The 16,082-nt window shown below is 42.3% G+C and overlaps 1 protein-coding gene across 1 annotated transcript in view; it reads left to right on the top strand.

The window, feature by feature from the left end:
• Nucleotides 1–15,880, top strand: part of LOC115154241 (rab GTPase-binding effector protein 1) — a 29,854-nt gene extending 13,974 nt beyond the window's left edge. Inside the window, exons 4-19 of the mRNA XM_029700261.1 lie at nucleotides 1,314–1,477; nucleotides 1,640–1,759; nucleotides 2,364–2,499; nucleotides 3,091–3,269; nucleotides 3,513–3,620; nucleotides 4,484–4,786; nucleotides 4,882–5,034; nucleotides 5,407–5,511; nucleotides 5,796–5,912; nucleotides 9,539–9,637; nucleotides 10,035–10,175; nucleotides 11,153–11,342; nucleotides 13,247–13,302; nucleotides 14,150–14,248; nucleotides 14,577–14,693; nucleotides 15,285–15,880. Coding sequence (XP_029556121.1) covers nucleotides 1,314–1,477; nucleotides 1,640–1,759; nucleotides 2,364–2,499; nucleotides 3,091–3,269; nucleotides 3,513–3,620; nucleotides 4,484–4,786; nucleotides 4,882–5,034; nucleotides 5,407–5,511; nucleotides 5,796–5,912; nucleotides 9,539–9,637; nucleotides 10,035–10,175; nucleotides 11,153–11,342; nucleotides 13,247–13,302; nucleotides 14,150–14,248; nucleotides 14,577–14,693; nucleotides 15,285–15,386 — 2,189 coding nt within the window. The 3' untranslated portion in view covers nucleotides 15,387–15,880. The remainder of the gene's footprint in view (nucleotides 1–1,313; nucleotides 1,478–1,639; nucleotides 1,760–2,363; nucleotides 2,500–3,090; nucleotides 3,270–3,512; nucleotides 3,621–4,483; nucleotides 4,787–4,881; nucleotides 5,035–5,406; nucleotides 5,512–5,795; nucleotides 5,913–9,538; nucleotides 9,638–10,034; nucleotides 10,176–11,152; nucleotides 11,343–13,246; nucleotides 13,303–14,149; nucleotides 14,249–14,576; nucleotides 14,694–15,284) is intronic.
• The last annotated feature ends 202 nt before the right edge of the window (nucleotides 15,881–16,082 follow it).

The following is a 16,082-nucleotide window of genomic DNA, read 5'->3' as shown; positions in this document are numbered from 1 at the left end:
CAAGCAGGAGAGGGGTCACACAAACCAGAAATTCAGCTAAAATATTCACTAACCTTTGATGATCTTCATCAGATGACACTCCTAGGACTCAATGTTAGACAATACATGTATGTTTTGTTCGATAAAGTTCATATTTATATCCAAAAACAGCATTTTACATTGGCGCGTGATGTTAAGAAAATATTTTGCCTCCAATACTACCGGTGAATCAGCACAACAATTTACAAAAATACTCATCATAAACTTTGATAAAATATTAAACTGTTATTCAAAGAATTATAGATAACCATCTCCTTTATGCAACCGCTGTGACAGATTTCAAAAAAGCTTCACTGGGAAAGCACACTTTGCAATAATCTGAGTACTACACTCAGAAACATACACCAGGCAATACAGATACACGCCATTTTGGAGTCATCTAAAATCATAAATAGCATTATAAATATTCACTTACCTTTGATCTTCATCAGAAGGCACTTCCAGGAATCCCAGGTCCACAATAAATGTTGTTTTGTTCGATAAAGTCCATAATTTATGTCCAAATACCTCCTTGTTGTTTGCGCGTTCAGTAAGCTACTCCAAATGTAGGAAGCGCGCCCAGAATTTCACGACGAAAAGTCGAAAAAAAGTTATATTTACCTTCGTTCAAACATGTCAAACGTTGTATAGCATCAATCTTTAGGGCCTTTTTAACATAAAACTTAAATTATATTCCAACCGGACGATTCCAATGTCTTGAAAAACGTTATGGAACACAGCTACCTCATGTGAACGCGCGCCACAAAACTCATATCATTTACTGAGTCACCAACTTCTTGGCCTTCTTGTACGCTCTCTGTTCACTGCAAAAGCCTGTAACTACGTTCTAAAGATTGTTGACATCTAGTGGAAGCCTTAGGAAGTGCAAAATGAACCCTAAGTCACTGTGTTAGATAGGCAATGACTTGAAAAGACTACAAGCATCAGATTTCCCACTTCCTGGTTGGATTTTTCTCAGGTTTTTGCCAGCCATATGAGTTCTGTTATACTCACAGACATCATTCAAACAGTTTTAGAAACTTCAGTGTTTTCTATCCAAATCTACTAATAATATGCATATTCTAGTTTCTGGTACCGAGTAGTAGGCCGTTTAATTTGGGTACGTTTTTCATCCGGCCGTGAAAATACTGCCCCCTACCCAAGAGAGGTTAAATTGAGTTGAATAGGTATTCAGTGATGAGCCTGATTTGAAAATCCACTGCTACTCTTTACACTGAGGATCAGTTATGAGCACATTGACTAGTATTGTGTTGTTATCTCCCCTCCCCTCTCAGACACAGTGCGTGAGTATGAGGTGCAGTTCCACCAGCGCCTTGAGCAGGAGCGTGCCCAATGGAACCAGTACAGGGAGGTGGTGGAGAGGGAGATGGGCGAGCTGAGACACCGCCTCTCTGAGGGCGGCCAGGAGGAGGAGAACCTGGAGAACGACATGAAGAAGGTTGGCTGGTTTCACACCGGGGGGTCATCAAAGTACATTAATCCTTTCATCAGTGTTGGGGTCAATTCCATTGCAAATCAATTTAATTAACAAAAAAAATCTCCATAGAGAAGCCTTGAAGAGAATTGGAATGTGACTCGATTTGAATGTGTTTTCCCCCAGGCCCAGGAAGATGCAGAGAAGCTACGGTCAGTGGTAATGCCTATGGAGCAGGAGATAGCAGCTCTGAAAGTCAAACTGACTGTGGCAGAGGACAGGGTGAAGGAGCTGGAGGCCTCGAAGGTTAGTCAAAAGAATATGGAAAGGAAAACAAAGACTTTTACAACACAGACAAGATCTCCATGCTTATTTTATTAACAAAACAATCTTATCCATCCAATATGTCAATTATAGTATGGGTTATATCTAGACTGGGGTAGGCTAGATTCAGCTGCGGGTCAATTTGATGGAGTGGATGGTCAGGGGGCCGGAACCTAATCATAATTTATACACTGCAAATTGACCACAACTAAGCCTATTTGAAAATGACAATTTCATACTTTGAATTACAATGAGACACGATCACATGCGTCTCTTGGGAACAGATTTCCTAAATTAAACACATTTTTTGCTGAATTCCTGGTGACTTATTATTATTTATTTTTGCCCTAAAATAAAATATCCCTTGCGGGCTGGTTTTGGCACACAGGCTGCCTTTTGCTGACCCCTATTCTAGACCATTTACAGAGGAACATGAATTTAGGATCATTATTTATGACATTTATAGACAAATAATCTAGGCAAAACTGTCTGAAGTGATATAGTGGAAGAAATACTTCCTATAAATGGCTTTCAGTTTAAATATGTCATTTGAGTTACTGATAAATGACTTGTTTTCATTCTGTAGGTGAAGGAGCTCAATCATGTCCTGGAAGCAGAGAAATCCTGCCGCACAGACCTGGAGATGTACGTGGCGGTGCTCAACACTCAGAAGTCAGTCCTTCAGGAGGACGCAGAGAAACTACGAAAAGAGCTCCACGAAGGTGACACACTCGTAAAGATTTATTTTTAAGCAAGCTGTTAGCAGTTGATGTTATTCTTTAATAACATAGACCCCAAAGCAAAGCAGGGGGAGGAAAATAGGTTTATTCAAATATGACAAATCATGTTTGGAAGTAATGGTCATTCTCCCCTGTCCTCAGGGATGCTCTCCAGTGATTCTCCCCACAGAACAAAAGGACAGCATGTAGTTTTATAACCCAGACCTAGCCTGTGGTTGACCAATTAGAATTCCTTGCAATAAAACTGGGCCAATGGCCAAATAACAAGTATCATATTTCAGGCTCACTGTATAGACAAATTCCTCCCATTAATCCCCTATTACAGAAAAAACAGTATTTCCATTAATCGTTAGTACTCTATTGACTTTTAGTCCTCTGTCTCTCGTACTCTGTTGACCTCTTGTCCTCTGTCTCTGCGTTGTGTATTTATCTTTCAAATATTCTTATACTGTCAAACATAAGGATAAGAGATGTAAGACATTTCAATACAGAAGTACAGCACAGTATTGTCCCTCTTTTTCGCTATCTCTATCTCTCGCTATATGTGTGTCATGTTTTTTCTTCCATGGTCAGTGTGTCACCTCTTGGAGCTGGAGCGGCAGCAGCACAACCAGCTGAAGCACACTTGGCAGCGGGCCAACGACCAGTTCCTGGAGTCCCAGAGGCTGCTGATGAGGGACATGCAGAGGATCGAGAACGTGCTCTCTTCTGAGCAGCTCCGGCAGGTGGAGGAGATCAAGAAGAGGGACCAGGTACGCACACCTGGAGTCAGAAGGGGTGTGGGGGGGGGTTAGTGGCCTGGGGTGTGTCTGGCCGTGCAAGATTGAATCAGACAATATATGAGGAATAGAGTAAATGCTGACAGTGTAATGGCAGACAATTTGACATGATATTGTGTGTGCATGTGCTCTTATGGGAATGCCAGTCAGTTAAAAAGGTGTAAATACCCTGTCAAAGTGTAATCCATTTATTGACATTGTGTTTGTTTCCCCCAGGAGGAGGATGAGAAGGAAAGGATCAGCCAGGCCAAGGAGCAGAACGAGGAAGACAGGACAGAAACCGAACCTTTAGAAGACTCATTCCTTGGGCTCAGTATTGAAGAGGTATGGATATGATGTCACCAACACCTTACAGAGAGCACATGCCTCAGGTACACGTGATCCTTTCTCTTTAAAACATTATCTCTTCAGTTCATATTGAATATGAAGTAGCCATAAAATCTGGACATTGTAACTCCACTTCTTTACAGTGACTTTGGGTCTTGTTGAAGGTATAAGGTAACCTCTCCACCTAATCCGCATGGTCAATTGTGGTCTGAAATGCCATCTCCTTAAATGTCTTGGAGAATTTCTTTAATGACACTAACATAAGTATTCCAGAAATTGGTCTAAAGCATGTAATTTTGTTCAAAGCACTATTCTCTGACAATGTACCTCTCATTTCCAGTTTTGACATCGCACTCACAACCAAAGCACATCCCCACCGTTTTTCTTTCGCTCTCTGTCATTCTGAGTCTCTGAGGCTGTGTTTCTACAGCCACCCTAAGAACCCAAATCTGATTTTCTTTCTATATCAAATTGTATTTTTTCTGACTCACACTGTTTTACATGTGACCAATATTAGATTTGCACATTCACACTGATGCAATGCCAATTTCCTGTCACTGGTTGTCATGGTAACATCGGGACGTGAAAAATATATATCGCAGGTCGCATATGGAGGCTTTGGTTTGTATCAGGATTCAGATCCACATGTGGAGGTGGTATAAATGGGAAGTCAAAAGATAAAATTCAATGTGTTTTTTTTTGCTTTTTACACATTAGGGAAAAGATCCGATGGGAATCGGATATGTAAATAATTGGCAAAATATCTGAATGGGCTGACTGTGAACGCAGCCTGAAGTGCTACTCATCTACTTCTGATCATTACAACCATTCTCTCCCTCCCTCCCTCTTCTCTCCTCCAGCCCCACAGCGCCCACGGCTCCATGCACTCCTTAGACTCTGACCTGGTTGCAGGGGGCCCTATGGACATCTACAAAGACGGCCTTCGGAGGGTCCAGTCCACAGACAGCCTGGGTTCCTCTCCTGGTCTCCAGGGCCTGGGGAGCTACAACCATAAGGCCAAGTCGGCCAGCCACCTAGACGAGTCCGACTTCGGACCCCTGGTGGGGGCGGACTGCGGGGTCCCTGAGGGCCTGGCGGGCTTTGGGGACACGCTATTGGTCAGCTCCATCCAGCTGACGGCCGGCCCCTTCCTGCTCACCAAGGTCTTAAATCAACCTTTTATTAAACTTTCATGTATTGTGTCTGTAAAACGATTGATCTTTTTAAATGCAGTTTTAAATAATGATTTATGATCCAGGACCAGGAGAAGGCTATAAAGGCCATGACGCCGGAGCAGGAGGAGACGGCCTCGCTGATGTCCAGCATCTCGCACGCCCACGACACCACCTTCCTGACCCCGTCAGGCTACCGCCTGGTCAGTGACCAGGAGTGGAACCTGCTACAGCAAGAGGTCAGACAGTTTCATACAGTGTTTTGGTTCATTTAAATTGTTTGATGTTTTGGTTGGGCTTTGTTTTGCAGTACAATATTGTCCGCTATACGTTGTTTGCCTGGTAACTGTTGTTGGCTTGTAATCCCTTAACCACTTTGGTTCAAAAGCACCAATAAGTATAATTTAGTACTGTATTTGTTACTATTAGGAAAATACAATGTAGCCTAGGTGTTGAAATGGTACAGTAGAATAAAGTAAACATTCTTTACACTGCTATGAATTGTGTACAGTTGAGTCTGCACACATGGACAGCCTGGGGTTTCTATATAAATATTTTGTATTTACCATGTGGTATTCCTCCTAACTTCATTCTTGGCTGTCTCTCACTAGGTGAAGAACGCAGGGAGGAAGTTGGGACGGCGGTGTGACATGTGCTCTAACTACGAAAAACAGCTGCAGGTCATCCAGGGCCAGGAGGCAGAGACACGCGATCAGGTAACGCCCTCTCTCTCATTCCCTGTGACACTCTATTACAGTTTAACTTTCTGTGATGTATACACCAATGTCAAGGATACTTAAAGGGAATGTTCATTCAAAGTCATCTTTAGTGATATTTAGTCTTTCTATATTCCATGTCATATGTGTGGCTCCCACAAAGCTACATGCATTAGAAGAAATCTGACCACAAGAATCCTAAATTAATGGGGGGAAAGAAAAAGTGCAAGTTAGCTGGTGCCAATCTTTCTCATTCATTTGTCTCTGTCTCTTTGGTCTCTCAGGTAAAGAAGCTCCAGGTGATGCTGCGGCAGGCCAACGACCAGCTGGAGAGAACCATGAGTGAAAAACAGGAGTTGGAGGACTCTATGAAACAGGGCAACGAGGAAACCACTGCAAAGGTCTGTCCTCCTTACACACATTAACACACTTCAGAGTCCAAAAAGTGTTAAGGATAGTGAAGCGTCAGGTAATCTTTATGCTTAGCTCTTTTGTTGTTTGAGGAGTTATTTCTAATCTTCAAAGAATGTACAGCCGTGGCCAAAAGTTTTGAGAATGGCACAAATATTAATTTCCACAAAGTTTGCTGCTTCAGTGTCTTTAGATATTTTTGTCAGATGTTACTATGGAATACTGAAGTATAATTACAAGCATTTCATAAGTGTCAAAGGCTTTTATTGACAATTACATGAAGTTGATGCAAAGAGTCAATATTTGCAGTGTTGACCCTTCTTTTTGAAGACCTCTGCAATCCGCCCTAGCATGCTGTCAATTATCTTCTGGGCCACATCCTGACTGATGGCAGCCCATTCTTGCATAATCAATGCTTAGAGTTTGTCAGAATTTGTGGGTTTTTGTTTGTCCACCCGCCTCTTGAGGATTGGCCACAAGTTCTCAATGGGATTAAGGTCTGGGGAGTTTCCTGGCCATGGACCAAAATATTGATGTTTTGTTCCCCGAGCCACTTAGTTATCACTTTTGCCTTATGGCAAGGTGCTCCATCATGCTGGAAAAGGCATTGTTCGTCACCAAACTGTTCCTGGATGGTTGGGAGAAATTGCTCTCGGAGGATGTTGGTACCATTCTTTATTCATGGCTGTGTTCGTAGGCAAAATTGTGAGTGAACCCACTCCCTTGGCTGAGAAGCAACCCCACACATGAATGATCTCAGGATGCTTTACTGTTGGCATGACACAGGACCGATGGTAGCACGCACCTTGTCTTCTCCGGACAAGCTTTTTTCCGGATACCCCAAACAATCAAAGGGGATTCATCAGAGAAAAGGACTTTACCCCAGTCCTCAGCAGTCCAATCCCTGTACCTTTTGCAGAATATCAGTCTGTCCCTGATGTTTTTCCTGGAGAGAAGTGGCTTCTTTGCTGCCCTTCTTGACACCAGGCCACCCTCCAAAAGTATTCCCCTCACTGTGCGTGCAGATGCACTCACACCTGCCTGCTGCCATTCCTGAGCAAGCTCTGTACTGGTGGTACCCCGATCCCGCAGCTGAATCAACTTTAGGAGACGGTCCTGGCGCTTGCTGGACTTTCTCGGGTGCAATCTTACTGGCAGCAATATCCTTGCCTGTGTGTCACGAGAATTTTCAATCCCAATGATGATAACTAAACAATCATTTATAACTTTGACCAATTCCCAGAGGTTTGTAAGACCCTGGTTAATAGAATAATTAGACAAAGTCTCAGAATTCTGCAAAAGGTTAGTTCTTTATTCAGAGAGTACTCTCAAGTCAAAAATGAGAACAGTCATTTTATAACTTTCACACACACACACACACACACACACACACACACACACACACCAGTAGAAACTCCACCTCCCTTTAGGTGGGCTGTATTTTTCCACGATACTAACACATAATTTCTCATTATCTTCTACAAGCCTAGCCATTCCTAACAAGTTACTCCCCCTTACCTAAGTTGGGGAGGCCTCTTTCCTGTTATTTGGTTTGAGTTATCACAAGTCGACAGTTCAGTTGGCCTTGAACGTCTCAACTCTACCCAGCTCATATTGCGAAATAGTAACACAATGGTCTAGTCACACACATTATGGAATTATGACTAACACATTACATACAATTATATGATTTTAGGGTGGAATCCTTTAGTCATTAATTTAACTTTTTTGTGATCTGGGGGCAGTATTGAGTAGCTTGGATGAATAAGGTGCCCAGAGTAAACTGCCTGCTACTCAGGGCCAGAAGCTAGGATATGCATATGATTAGTAGATTTGGATAGAAAACACTGAATTTTCTAAAACTGTTTGAATGATGTCTGTGAGTATAACAGAACTCATATGACAGGCAAAAACCTGAGAGAAATCCAAACAGGAAGTGGGAAATCTGAGTTTTGTAGTTTTTCAAGTGATTGCCTATCCAATATACAGTGTCTGTGGGGTCATATTGCACTTCCTAAGGCTTCCACTAGATGTCAACAGTCTTTAGAACGTTGTTTAAGGCTTCTACTGTGAATGGGGAGAGAATAAGAGCTATTTGAACCAGGTGTCTTTCATTTCTGAAGACAAAGGAATTGTCCTGTTGGAATATTATTGAAGATTTATGATAAAAAAACATCCTAAAGATTGATTCTATACATCATTTGACATGTTTCTACAAACTGTAATGCAACTTTTACTTTTCGTCTGGACTTAGTGCATGCGCCTTCTGCATTTGGAATAGTGAACTGAACGCGCAAACAAAAAGGAGGTATTTGGACATGAATATGGACTTTATCGAAACAAAATGAAAATTTATTGTGGAACTGGGACTCTTGGGAGTGCATTCCGATGAAGATCATCAAAGGTAAGTGAATATTTATAATGCTATTTCTGACTTTTGTTGACACAACATGGCGGGTATCTGTATGGCTTGTTTTGGTGTCTGAGCGCTGTACTCAGATTATCGCATGGTGTGCTTTTGCCGTAAAGCTTTTTTGAAATCTGACAAAGCGGTTGCATTAAGGAGAAGTGTATCTTTAATTCTATGTAAAACACTTGTATCTTATATGAAAGTTTGAGTATTTCTGTAAATTGATGTGGCTCCCTGCAAAATCACCAGATGTTTTAGAGGCAAACATTACTGAACATAACGCGCCAATGTAAACTGAGATTTTTGGATATAAATATGAACTTTATCGAACAAAACATACATGTAATGTGTAACATGAAGTCCTATGAGTGCCATCTGATGAAGATCATCAAAGGTTAGTGATTAATTTTCTCTATTTCTGCTTTTTGTAACTCCTCTCTTTGGCTGGAAAATGGCTGTATGTTTTTTTTGTGACTAGGCGCTGACCTAACATAATCATATGGTATGCTTTCGCCGTAAAGCCTTTTTGAAATCAGACACTGTGGCTGGATTAACAAGAAGTTAAGCTTTAAAATGGTGTATAGTACTTGTATGTTTGAGGAATTTGAATTATGAGATTTTTGTTGTTTTGAATTTGGCGCACTGAAATTTCACTGGCTGTTAAACATATCAATTCCTTTATCACTGTGAAGCCCTTTTTATGCAAAGCAATGATGGCACATGTTTCCTTGCATGTAACCATTGTTGACAGAGGAAGAACAATGATTCCAAGCACCACCCTCCTTTTGAAGCTTCCAGTCTGTTATTCGAACTCAATCAGCATGACAGAGTGATCTCCAGCCTTGTCCTCGTCAACACTCACACCTGTGTTGAGAGAATCACTGACATGTCAGCTGGTCCTTTTGTGGCAGGGCTGAAATGCAGTGGAAATGTGTTTTTTAGGATTCAGTTAATTTGCATGGCAAAGAGGGACTTTGCAATTCATCTGACCACTCTTCATAACATTCTGGAGTATATGCAAATTGCCATCATACAAACTGAGGCAGCAGACTTTGAAAATGAATATTTGTGTCATTCTCAACTTTTGGCCACGACTGTACAATGCTCACGGTTGGAATGTGGATAAATCAGGATACGTCATTCTTTTTCTGTAGATTGTATGTTCAGTTATCCTCTGGAGCATTTGGATTTCTTGCTTTGTCCCAGGTCGCTGCTCTCATGCAGAGAGTCCAGGAGTCCGAGTCACTGCTTAAAACACTACAAGAGGCCTTCAGTCAGGCCAAGAGGAACACACAGGAACAGATGGTGAGCAGCAGTTATCTGCTACAGCCTCTCAATACAGCCTCTGTTTGGGCCTCCGGTGCCTCAATAGTGTCTGTCTATGCCAGAAGGCCTGTGTAAATAAAGTTAGCAGCAAAAGCATTTGAACATTCCATCGCTGCGTGTGCCTTTTTTTTAATTTAGTGATGCAACCAGCTTCTTGCTGTAAGTAAGAAGGATGTTTATCTTGCTGAAGAGCGAGCTAGTGGAAATGTGATGGAATGTTCTGCCTGATAGTAGACGTTTGACCTCTAATCACACTTGTAGTCTCTGTGTCCTGCAGTCTGTGTCCGGCAGTTCCATTTTACAGTACATTGAATCACCAGGAGGAAACAGGATGATGCCACATGATTTGACGGAGTGCTGTTTTTGCCATAATCAGGCTGTGCTGATGCAGTCCAGGGAGCAGGTTGCGGAGGAACTGAGCAGACTGCAGAGGGACAACGACGGCCTAACAGGCAAACACCGACTCCACTTATCTCTCCAGCAGCAGGAGGACTTCAAACTACCCACCATGGTGCAAGTACGAGACAATCATTCACAGCCACCATTTTGAGAATTGCTCTCAGGCGCATCTCAATAGTCTAAAGGAGAGCTTTCTTCTTTTTTTTCACACTAATTCAGATTTACAGAAGAATGTCTCTTGACATCTGAATAATAAACAACAGTTCATTGCAAGGACCATCCAGGCTCTTCATTTTTTCCCCCGTGCTTACATGGCATTGACAAAGATGAAAACATCAGTAATATTCCACATTTATATCCAAGGGGGATAAGGTGGTATGTATTTTATTCCTAGATTTAGTCAAGTCATGTTCTAAGACTTTGTGTTCCAAATACATAGATTCTGCACAAATGAGTGTTATGTCATATTAATGTTGTAAAAAACTAAACACCTGTAATTGTAAAGATCTAGTAATGTTAGCAGACCTGCACAGAATCTGTCGTTCAGGACTGAAACCATCACCCTGACTGACCAGGTACTATTTCACTGACTGGTTAATGAACTGGCAGGGAGAACATACTAGGGCCCTTCAGGGTGTTAAGGATTCTATAGTGTACTTGTTGACTGCTTTAACATGAACAAGTCTTTAGAGTGAATCCAAAACTTGATGAAAATGCAGTAGCTAAACTCTCGTAACCACCTTAATGGTTATTGGCGTCTTTTCCTTCCATATAAAGTCAGATATCTCACTATTCAATTCAAAAAACTATTTTAAATGAGGGATTGAACTAGGAATATGTTGGAGTAAATGAAGAAAACAAAGAAATCTTGGAAGAACTGATAGTAACAAGTATGAAAGGGATGGAACAACTGGGTCTGAAATGTATGAGTAAGTCACCATACACATCTCCACGTGCACGGTCCCCAGAAGCAGATGGCCGTCTGGTTCACACCATCGAGCTATTTACATGTCCATCAGGTACTTCTTTCACCATTCATATACCCATTGTGACTCACTTAAATTGGTACGTGCAACTATTTCTGCTCCCCTCTAGGAACTACAAGCCCTGGTGCTGCAGTTGCGGGAGGACATAGTTGTGGTGCGCACGGCTGCAGACCACCTGGAAGAGAAGCTGAAGGCAGAGATCCTGTTCCTGAAGGAGCAGCTGCAGGCAGAGCAGTGCCTCAAAGAGAACCTGGAGGACACTCTACAGCTGGAGATAGATGGCTGCAAGGAGGAGATAGGTGAGGCTCACCTTCCCATTCCTTAGGCTTGACACATAAGGATAGATGGGAGAAGAACCATTGACGTATATTTGACATACAGCTCTGGGAAAGATTAAGAGACCACTGCAAAATTATCAGTTTTTCTGGTTTTACTATTTATAGGTATGTGTTAGGGTAAAATTTGAAATTATAGTTTTATTCTATAAACGACTGACATTTCTCCCAAATAAAAAATATTGTCATTTAGAGTATTTATTTGCAGAAAATGACAACTGGTCAAAATAACGAAGATGCAGTGTTGTCAGACCTCGAATAATGCAAAGAAAATAAAGTTCATATTCATTTTTAAACAATACTAATGTTTTAACTTAGTTCAGAAATCAATATTTGGCAAAAATCAGGGTTATTCCAATCAGTTTTCATGCATCTTGGCACGATCTCCACCCAGTCTTTCACGTTGATGTTGGATGACTTTATGCCACCCCTGGCACAAAGAATCATGCAGCTGGCTTTATTTGATGGCTTATGACCATCCATCTTCCTCTTGATCACATTCCAGAGGTTTTCAATGGAGTTCAGGTCTGGAGATTGGGCTGGCCATGACAGGGTCTTGATCTGGTGGTCCTCCATCCACACCTTGATTGACCTGGCTGTGTGGCATGGAGCATTGTCCTGCTGGAAAAACCAATCCTCAGAGTTGGGGAACATTGTTAGAGCAGAAGGAAGCAGGTTTTCTTTCAGGACAACCTTGTACGTGGCTTGATTCATGCGTCCTTCACAAATAGAAATCTGCCCGATTCCAGCCTTGCTGAAGCACCCCCAGATCATCACCGATCCTCCACTAAATTTCACAGTGGGTACGAGACCTGGAGAGCCCTGCAAGCTACAGTGTCTCACACCCACTGTGTGAGACACTCACTTTGTTGTGCTATAATCCTCATGCTCATTAATCAAGATATCTATTGATTAATGTGCCAGATTTACCGAAAGTTTACATTTCATCTGTATGTCCTGGGCAGGTGTAGATGTTTATCTATGGCTCTGAGTTGAGCTATCTGGACACCTGTTGAGGAACTGCTGGTGTAGAGTGAATATGAGCAATAAAGAATCTTGAGTTGCATTTAATAAGAGCCAGAGATGCTAAATATGATGCTTAGCCGTCAGTTCAAACTTGTATGGCTTACAGTAGTTTCAGCACTACAAATTACAGTAGAGTTAAGGTATAAAACGTGCTGAGCAAGTGTTCAGCTTCACGGTCACATACTGAACCCATCAGCGCAACTGAACTCGGCTTCTCCACCATGAAATTGCCTGTCTTTTCCTTTGAATTTCATCAAAGACCCTCGTTTTCTGAAGATCCCCCCCCCCCTCCTCCTTTGTATCTTCACAAACGTATTTTTCTCCTTTCCTTTTTTCTCGGTTGGTGACTGTTGTTTAGACATCTTGGAAGGTACGAAACACACTGTCTGACGAACCTTCTTCAGGCTGTTTGTGTGTTAATGCTGTACATGTTGGATTAATGACCGTATGACACTGAAACTCACTCACTGCAGTAATGTTTTTGAAAATGTGGCATGCCAGATTGGTATTGGAATGAGAGGATTGTGGACATGACATAGCACCTGTTATATCCTAGCATAGTCCAGTCATAGCCATTCACTTCAATCTTCTAAGTTAGCATGGTTATGACTAACCATGTATTTTGTTTTCTTGCTTAGTAACTCACACACTACACACACCACTCTCCTTGGCAGAGGAGATTCACCCCCTTTAAGACTAGCCTCACAGCTCTAATGCATTATTCATGATTTGACAACTCATTTTCCAGGACCTGCATTAGAATTCTAGAACGCATGTCTGGGGTTGATGTTCTGATTACCATTATAATGACACTTTAAGTATCTGTTTTTTCTTTTCCCCAGCGTCATTATCCAGTCTGAAAACTGAGCTGGAGCGAGTGAAAGCCGAGAAAGAACAGGTACATGAACTGTAGGGAGACTGCATGAGTCACTCCTCTGAATGTGAAGTCAGATTGTCTTGAGTGGCTGCCTTCAATAATGTAATCCCAGCTAAGGCTTAAAACCACTGGCTTGTTAGATTAGTAGTTGCTGTTTGAAATGTATGGAACAATATGTACAAATGTAGGTGTGAATGATTTATTTACCATCACCAATGTGTTATGTGAAAGCCGTTGTAAATTAATGAGGTTATCAGTTTTCACCAACCATTGTTCCGGAGAGCTACAGGGGGTGCAGGCTTTTGCTCAAGCCTCGCACATGCACACCTGAATTAACCAAGGTCTTGATGTTTAGTTAATTACTTGAATTGGGTGTTTAAGTACTGAGCTGGAACAAAGGCCTGTGCACCTAACTCTCTACCAGGACCAGGGTTGGAGACCATTGGCTTAACCTAATTGTTTTGCTCTGCATCGTAGTCTGTCTGTAGCCTAGCTGACACACAGATCACGTGAAACAGCGAGAGGAGCTGTGTCCCTCTGGTCTGGACAGGAGGCTGTTATAATTCCATATTCTGCTCTTATCAAGAGCTGACACATTGATCGTTGTTTTCCCATGGGGGATTGAGACCTCTCGTTTTGATTTGAAAATCAAGCAGTTGTAATGGAAGGAGGTGACACGCCGTGTGTGGGTGTTTGAGTGAGAAAGACACAGAGGAGAACCTACCAGTGAGGCACAGCCCCCTTCATTATCAACACATCGTCCCAACAACATCAAACAGCCTCCCCAGACTGTGAAATCAGGACTTTGAGTTTGGTAGTAGACTGTTTGTGCCAGTAGTTGATAATGACTGATGTGCTCATTTCCCAGCTGGAGAGCAGCCTGGCAGAAAAGAGGAAGACATTAGCGAGTGTCCAGGGTCTGAAGAGCAGTCTGGAGGAGCAGCTCAGAGAGCTCACCACAACCAAGGTCAGAGGTCATTCACTGCTCAGACATACCAGACAGCCTGTATCACAGGAGGTTGGTGGCACCTTAATTGGGGAGGACGGGTTTGTGGTAATGGCTGGAGCGGAATTATTGGAATCGTATCAAATACACAAACACGTTTCCGTGTGTTTGATGCCATTCCATTGGCTCTGTTCCAGCAATTATGAGTCATCCTCCCCACAGCAGACTCCACTGGCCTGTATGTTACAACTGGCCACTGCTGCTGTTCCTTTCTCAACTATCTGTGATAAGTCTCAGCATCGATTGGGAGTAGTGATACTCAGTGTGCTGTGTCTGTGTGTGGTGGCAGACGGCCCTGGAGGCTCAGGTGTTGGATGAGAAGGACAAAGCCCTGCGGTTGCAGACGGAGCTGGATGTTAGTGAGCAGGTGCAGAGGGACTTTGTCAAGCTCTCCCAGACACTCCAGGTATGGACAGTACTGCTGCTGGGTTACCATGATCACTAGGCTCTCTGAGATCACAAACGGTGGTTACTCTTCAGCTTGGTGTTTAACATTCATAGACATATTCCAGTCAATAGGGCAGAAAATGCGCCTCCAAAATATGTGTCCTAGGTTATGTACGACCGTGCCTCTTTGTCTATTGGTAGGCAATGCATGCCTTCCCCTAGAATTGGAGGAACACTTACTTGCTTGTAAAATGCATAATAGTATTCAATCAACATTTGTGATGTAGATCTTAGCCATACCTTTCTCTTTGACAAATGGATCTGTACCTTGTCTGACCCATAGAAATAGTGAATTCATTCTATTTCTATGGTCTGACCTTACACATGATAGGTGAGTCTGCATGATAGTGGTGTTACTATGGCAACATTACTCCAACTCTTATAGTACACCTCTTACCATGGCAACCATATATAGCACCTCATCAGGGCTCATTACACTATTTGATAGTGACTTATTTTACTGTATCTCTGATGTGCGTCATCTACATGGCTGTATGTGTATTTCTAGATCTAATAAATTCAATATAAATAATTCACTCTTCCCCCTCAGGTCCAGTTGGAGCGGATCAGACAGGCTGACTCTTTAGACCGTATCCGAGCCATCCTCAACGACACCAACTTGACTGACATCAGCCAGCTCCCAGAGACATGATACCCTTGGCTGAAACGCCATTCTCCCTCCTGCCCCTCATTTCCCGCTATCTCACTGGCCTAATGACATTCTCCCACCTTTCCAGGCCACTCCCCCACTTCTACCACCCAATGGAAGGGCTCCGGAGGGATAAGAGGGGTGTGGGTGTTTTTAAATGAAGTCTAAATCAAAGATGGAGGACAAAAATCTATCATTACAGGAGAAAATACCTTTTCTGTATAGGATTTGAAGCACACAAGGCAGGAGTGAAGGTGAACACTACTACTAAGAGGTTGTAAATAACTAAATGACTGTTTCCTGCAGAGTGGCAATTCTTGTATCTTTTCTGTGGTTCTACTGTAGACATTGGACTGGCCATATTAGCCCAACCAAAGGAGGAGTTTGTAGTCTTCTTCTAAGGCACTTTCATCTACAACTTCTCTTTCAGGTAATGGGAACAAATGGATCCATACAATTTCTGCAAGTGGTTAATAAAATGTTCTCGCTCCCACTTAGTTTCTTACTTAGTCTTGCCCCCTTATGTTTACTGTTAATCTCCTTTTTTCGCTCCATTCAAGGGTTTTTCTGTATTTTTACTATTTTTTTACATTGTAGAATAATAGTGAAGACCTAAATTTTTTTGATTGACTGACCTTCATGTCTTAAAGTAATGATGGACTGTCATTTCTCTTTGCTTATTTGAGCTGTTCTTGCCAT

This window comes from Salmo trutta, chromosome 19 (genome assembly GCF_901001165.1).
Source record: "Salmo trutta chromosome 19, fSalTru1.1, whole genome shotgun sequence".
Lineage (NCBI taxonomy): Eukaryota > Metazoa > Chordata > Actinopteri > Salmoniformes > Salmonidae > Salmo > Salmo trutta.
Note: the sequence above shows the minus strand (reverse complement) of the source record. Positions and strands in the feature narration are given on the sequence as shown.